The following is a 7,500-nucleotide window of genomic DNA, read 5'->3' on the forward strand; positions in this document are numbered from 1 at the left end:
CATCTCGGCCAAGAGGGCTTTAGGAAAGTTGGCGTGAGGATGATCCCCAAAGGCCAACTGGTCCCCAAGTCTACGAGGCTGTGCAACCTTGCCTGCTAGTTTGAGAGTCACAGTCCTTCAAAAAAAAAAACACAACAAAAGAAAAACAAAAAACAAAAAAAACAAACAACAACAACAACAAACAAACAAAACAGCACAACCCCCCCCCCAAAAAAAAAAACAAAACAAAAAAAAAACAAAAAAAAAAACCAAACAACCACCCCCCCCCCCAAAAAAAAAAAAAAACAACAACAACAAAACAACTGAGCTATAAACTGCTGTGGAGAAATCATTGATCATACAGTTCTCAAATTGCTGTTGGCACGAGCAAATGTCAATCTGTGATATAATTCGAGAGTACACTCATTACAGCACAACACAATACACGGTAATGCAGTATTACACGGCGCGATACGTTACAACACAGCACCACACAGCAACACACTACGCCACGCAACGGTGGCCTAGAGGCAATGACCTGACATGGGAAAGGAGTGTTCATTGGTTCGAGTCCCGAGTACGGAGCGGACTTTTTGCTCTCCCCACACCCCTCCCTTACTAAACAGTGTAGAAAAATCCACTTTGATGGTTAAAGGAATACACGCGCAGAAAAACAGTTCTATATGTGTGGTGCTGCACTGTGACTGGTGCGCTCTCCAAGGGGACAGCAGCCTGAATTTCACACAGAGAAATCTATTGTGACAAAAAATAACACGATGCAATACAATACAGTACAATACAACACAATACAATGCCATGTCATGCCACACAATACTATACATTACATTACACTATTGTACAGCAGGACAGTTCAGTACAGCACAGAAAAGTACAGTACAGTGAAGGGCAGCATAGGACTGTACACCACAATACCATACAATGCAGCGTTATGCAATTCCATGCAGTGTAATTTTGCAGAACACGACAACTTAGCACAGCATAACAAAGCACAGTACTACACAACACAGCACAGCGCAGCAGATCGAGACACAACACAGCACACAAAACAAATGGACACTGCAAAATCGCCGGGGAGGCACTCTGTACCTGGGGTCATTATGGTAGGTGGCGGCGTGGAGCGGCAGCCGCCCGGTCTTGTCGGCAATGTTCTGCCGCGCACCGTTCCTCAGCAAATACACCACCCCCTCCAGCCAACCCTGCCGAGGCAGGGGACAGAAAAACTGAATGAGTATAACACGCTGCCGCGGTTTCCCAAGTCTGATAAATAGAGCGGATATCATCAATCATGGACATCATCATCACCATCTGATATATTATAGCATCATAAGTATCACTACCGTCGTCATTGTCATAACCATCAATATTGCTGTCCTTGTTGTTATTATCATCATCATAATGATTATAACTAATACTATCATCATCATCATCATCACCATCACTGACTATTATTAATATTATTATTATTATTATTATTATTATTATTATTATTATTATTATTATTGTTGTTGTTGTTGTTAGTACATTACCATTATTATAGTTATTATTGTTTTGTGATTGTTGTTGTTTTTGTGGCGGTGGCGTTTAGACTATGAAAGTCACCCTTAATTATTCCATTAGCAAGATTTGATCACACACACACACACACACACACACACACACACACACACACACAAATACTGAGACACTCTGTGCAGTTCTCTCTCTTTCTCACAAATGAACAGACTGACATACGACTAGGCTTACAGATAAACAGATCAACAGACAGGCGGGTAGGCATACAGACGGACAGACTGAAAGGCGGACGAACAGACAGATAAACAGACATACAGGTTGTTACACAACCAAATAGACTTACAGGCAGGTAGGACAGATAGACTGACTGACATACAAACAGACAGGCCATGGGACAGATTGACAAACAAACACACAGACGGACGGACGGATAGACAGACGGACAGACAGATAGGAAGAAAGACAGGCAAATTGACATATGGACAGACAGACAAACAGGCGGGCAGGCTGGCAGAGGGACACATGGACAGATAAGCAGACAGACACACAGAAAGACAGACCAACAAGCAGGCAAGTAGGCAGACAGACAGACAGACAAAAATGCATGCAGGGAGGAGGGGGGGGGAGGGAGGGGCACAGAGGTGGGGGTGGTGGAGAGTTGGGCGGGATGGGGGGAGGAATATATGGACAGACACACAGACAGACAAAAAGGAAGGAGGCAGGGAGGGGAGCAGAGGGACATATGGACAGAGAGACAAACAGGCAGGCAGGTGGGCAGAAGGACATATGGACAGACAGACAGTCAAAAAGACAGGCATGCTGGGCGTGTGGGGGTGGCAGAGAGATACATGGACAGACAGAGGGACAGACAGAGGGGCAGACAGACAGGCCGGCAGAGGGAGAGACCTGGTAGGCAGCTACAGAGAGGGAGGTGCGGCCCAAACCGTCCTGCGCGTTTATGTCGGCCCCCATCTTCACCAGGCGTTTGACCGCCGTCATCTGCTGACTCAGCACTGCCTGGCCCAGGGGCGTCATTCCTGTACACGTCATCGTCATCATCATCATCATCGTCGTCGGCGTTGTCGTCATCATCAGCAGCAGCATAATCATCATCGCCATCATCGCTATCATGACCATAATCTTCACCATCACCATTATCGACATCATCATCACCATCCTCCTCCTCCTCTTCTTCATCGTAATTTCCACATCCTTTTGAGCGAAATACATTGTCTTGTAATATACGTCTGGTCAGTGGTTTGTGTGAATTGTATTGCTGAATGTTTGCTGGTCGACATTTTATATATATGAAAAACAAATTCTCTATAAAAGCATGAATGACCATCAGTGTAAAAATCTGCACGTGGACGAAAAGTCAAGAGGCAGACAAAAGAGCTGTGATCGTGACGTTTTATTTGTCTTTCAAATTCTTGTGTACATGTTATTGTAGTTGTTATTATTTCTGAACAGGAAAACATTCCATTTTGAATAGTAGGTTTTCTTTAATGGACAGTAAACGTTCTTGAATCTTGAATCATCGTCATGGTCGTCATCACCATCATCGTCGTCGTCATCGTCATCATCACCAACAGTGTATCTTCACTAGATGTTAAAATGTCATCATCTGCTGACACCACCAGATTAAAGGGAGCGATCCATGTACCACGTGACAACACCGGTAATAACAACTTCTACCACTGCCACTATAACTATGATCATTATAACCACTATCAGCAGCAGTAGCAGCAGCAGCATAATATGACACTATGGTACTATTTGCGGAAAGAAGAAAGATAAATCAATGAAACACACAAGAACTCATATCCGTTAACTGCTGAAATCCTCCTCCACCCCTTCTCTCTCTTTCTTTGTCACTGTCTCTGTCTTTGTATGGCGTTTTACTAGTGCTTTCCCTGCACTGATCATAAATAACGATGTGAACAACAAATATTGTTTGTATATGCGTTGTGTAGGTTGAGTCGGAAGGGTTATTGAATTAATATTTCATGTGCTTATGGTGTGTATTTAAACTGGTTACTTTGATGTGAAATATCTCTGATGTCCTTATTTTACACGAGTAGATTAATTTTATGTTGTGTGTGCAGTGTTTAGTTCATTTCAGTTTGACTTTTGTTTGTGTATCTCTATTTGTTATCTATGTTTTTCAGCTTCTAGTTGTGTGTGTGTGTGTGTGTGTGTGTGTGTGTGTGTGTGTGTGTGTGTGTGTGTGTGTGTGTGTGTGAGTGTGTGTGTGTAAGAGAGAGAGTGAGAGAGTGAGTGAGTGAGTCTGTGTGTGTATGTGTGTGTGTGTGTGTGTGTGCGCTGTACCATTTTTGTGTGTGCTGTGAATGATATACGGGATGTGAATCGTTTTTATCTCATTCTTATCATTATAACTATCTCAGACTGCCGACACGGCCAACCACAGTATAGTAAGCCTCCGCCCCCCCCCCCTCCCGCCACCCTCAACCCCCCCTCCCCCCCCACATTCCCCCCCTCCCCCCTCCCGATGAACCGTGAGTCCAGTTCATTGAGTCACCATCAGCAGATCGAGGCACTCTGCAGTCAGTTGACCACACAGTCAGCTGACTGTCCGACAGTGATGCTGTTTTACTGACCGTCAGCGTTGGGCTGCTCCAGAAGGGTGGGGTCCCTCTGCACCATGTGCACCAGCTGTCTGGTGTCCCCTCTGGAGGCCGCCTGGTGCAGCAAGGCCACCTCACTCTCCCCCTCTCCCTCCGCCTCTCCTTCGCTCTCTGCAAAGCGCGGGCGCGAAATGTAAAATTAAAAGCGAACGCACATCTGTACAAAAGGCCGAGACACAGACACAGACAGACACACTTACACGAACAGACACACAGGCACAGACACAGACAGACAGACACACACACACACAGACAGACAGACAGACACACACACACACACACACACACACACACACACACACACACAAGCTCTTACATGAGAAGAGAGACAAACAGACACAGAGAGACAGACAGAAACTGAGAGACAGACAGAGGGAGGGCGGGAGAGAGAGAGAGAGAGAGAGAGAGAGAGAGAGAGAGAGAGAGAGAGAGAGAGATCCGTTTAAAGCGCGTATTTAAAAAAAAAAAAAAAAGACAGTCCTCTGATTGTTTTCACAATTTACTGGACGATGATCAACACTAAGAGCACTGGACTCGACTATTGAGCTACAAAAATTATAGATGGGGCTGAAAGATGACGATAATGATGACAGTGATGGCAGTGCCGGTGACGACAGCGACAGCGGTGTGGAGACGACACAAAACGAGACACAGCAGAAGACACATGGAGCGAAAAGTCAAGAATGGACAAGTCTATATTACGTTCATATGTGGCCGTGTGTACTGCTCAGAATACAAGCATAACACATTATACTTAAGAGGTATGTACACATTTCAGTATACTTTCATCGAAGTGATCAAATGAAATAACATAAACAAATCAAAATTCAGTAAGAATACTTAATATTTTCTAAGAACATTTATCAAAAGTTTTGAAAAAAGAACACTTACGCTGTATCAAAGAGCAACTGAAAATAATAAAACAACCGCAACACGTATAGTTTCCAAACGACATAATTATGGGTTTAAGGGGCTTGTCTTATTTTATTTTTATTTTTTCTCATCTTTTTTCATTTATGTATTTGGGGGTCTTCTTCTTTTTCTTCCTATTATTACCATTAGGAGTAGTTGTAATGGTAGCGGCCTGTGCAGATAGGAACAGCTATCTACCCACCTCGTCCACCGATGGTACGCAAGGGCGCTACCTTGTTACGTCTGTCAGACTGCCGTCTGTTCACACCCATGGTGGTATGAAAGACCAAGGTCCCTTCACTCTACTGATGTTCTGGATGTCTCTTTCGTCACTGCTCTTTGTTCCGGGAAATGATGAATCACTGACGTTTTCATCCGATTCTCGACCATCGTTAATGTTTTGAGTGTTGAGAGAAACGGTTGTACATTTCATGAACAGGTTTTGTGGTTTTCATTGTTTGAGGATATTGAAGACTTTATCGTTAATATGCTGTGTGTTGATCAAAATTAACCATCCTCGTTTGACTGTCCATCACTGCGGAGCCACAGCGTGCTCATATCTGGCAAGTGTTCGTGTATGTGAGTCACTGTGAATGTTTATTCTGTTGTGAATACAGGCGGACTGTCTTGCCAGACAATGTTAAAAAATCAACTTTTATAAGCCAGAATGCTGATGTATTTTAAAAGAAAAAAAAAAAAAAAAAAAACTGTCTGTTATCATCTTCAACACTTAAATTTCTTGAGCTGTGTATCAGTAAAATTGTAGATGGTGTTTACTCATATTGTCATTCATAGGCCTGGATATATTTCTTGAGCAATTTATGTCCTTCATGCCTTTCATTTTAATGAGTGTTTTAAGTCTACAATCGAAGCAAAAACTGTCCATCTATAGTCAAGCTCTGTGTACGTCTCATGGTCCACTGGCATCTATCATCAGCATGCAGATATCTGGGTTGTCAAAGCCTGACAACATCCGCATCTCTGGAAGAACTGCACACTCATACAATTAAGTACGAGCATATTTGTGCAAAATAATACCTCCGAGGTATATCGACTCGCGATGGTTCATGGTGCTTCTTGTAACGACCATCCGGTTTTCGAGTAACAAAACTACGTCTATGGTTGCACCGATTCTTTTATTCCAAAAGATTGTGCACGACACATTTCGCTCTGACAAACAGCACCCGATATTCCATATACCTTTCCTCTGTGAAAAAAAAAGTGTCAGCGTTGGATCCAGATTTGTAATTACTAATTTAACGAACCAAAGCCCACACAGAAGTTATGAAAGACTGATAAGAGTTCTGCTTAGTTTTACATGTTATGAAGACTTATCTTGTGGACTGCGTTCCAGTCCATTGTTTTCACGTAATCAATTCAGTAATACCAACAAAAAAATGTCAGTGCATCCAGCATCATTTCTACACGTTGTGAACATAGCAGTCAGTCCTTTTGTAGACGTTTTGCAATCTGTGTAAGCTTCTTACTGCTGCACCTTTGATGTTTGGCAGCCACCAGATGGTCTAAGAGTGCAGCCAACACTTTGTGAGTCTGAAAATTGCCAGACTTTTCCTGTGGCTATACATATGAACGAACGCCATGGCTCGTTACATGGCCGAGTCATTTCCAGAGTAGCATTACTATTTCTGCGGGGAAATTATACCAGCAGTTATATCCGTATTGCTGACCAGATCGTCATAATCATATGTTGTAGACTTCCAGGCACAACTCATGTAAAAATCACACACAGCTTCCGTTGGCACATTTTGTAAGTTGTCACCACACGTCTGATGTTTCTGTCTTCAATCAGCATTGTACTCTCCATAGGAACACAGACAACACATAAACATATGTGGTGTTAATGGAATCTGTTGATCCGTGTAAATCCTCTCCACGCAGCCGTTCAGGTTTACTTCATCAAACGAACACGCCACTTCTGTGTTAATGGCAAACATGCTTTGATCAAAACACTGGCGGTCATAGCGCTAGTTACACAATAGTCACAATGGTGTTGGTCAACTCGGCTGAAAGCAGTGTGCGACTGGAGTGTACAGCAATGTTAACCAGTAACCCGTTTCGTGAAGTGGACACCACGGCTGCTCAGTGGGCTGTGTCTTATCCCACCTCATTAAGTCCGTCCGCTCATAGCGCTGAGTAGCTGTGACGTGGAATTGTCAGTTATGTGACCTGTTACCTAACGCTTTCTGTGAACTTTGCACCCACTTCCATCTCCACCCAACACACACACACACACACACACACACACACACACACACACACACACACACACGTAATTACTGTTGGTCAATGCACACAGTAATAATCGCCACGTATGTCCACGCTTGTTTTACCAAATCAGCCATAATACAACTGCAGTGGCTTGACGATTGTACTTCATAAGCCTATCAGATTCCGTGGCACTGAACTCTAA

At 43.5% G+C, this 7,500-nt stretch overlaps 1 protein-coding gene across 1 annotated transcript in view; it reads right to left on the reverse strand.

Moving 5' to 3' along the window:
* LOC143277854 (ankyrin repeat domain-containing protein 55-like) overlaps positions 1-7,500 on the reverse strand; it is a 17,435-nt gene that overhangs the window by 6,871 nt on the left and 3,064 nt on the right. Inside the window, exons 2-4 of the mRNA XM_076582787.1 lie at positions 4,131-4,268; positions 2,419-2,549; positions 1,087-1,196 (exon numbers count right to left, since the gene is read on the reverse strand). Of these exons, the coding sequence (XP_076438902.1) occupies positions 1,087-1,196; positions 2,419-2,549; positions 4,131-4,268 (379 nt within the window). The remainder of the gene's footprint in view (positions 1-1,086; positions 1,197-2,418; positions 2,550-4,130; positions 4,269-7,500) is intronic.

Source organism: Babylonia areolata, chromosome 2 (genome assembly GCF_041734735.1).
Source record: "Babylonia areolata isolate BAREFJ2019XMU chromosome 2, ASM4173473v1, whole genome shotgun sequence".
Classification (NCBI taxonomy): Eukaryota; Metazoa; Mollusca; class Gastropoda; order Neogastropoda; family Buccinidae; genus Babylonia; species Babylonia areolata.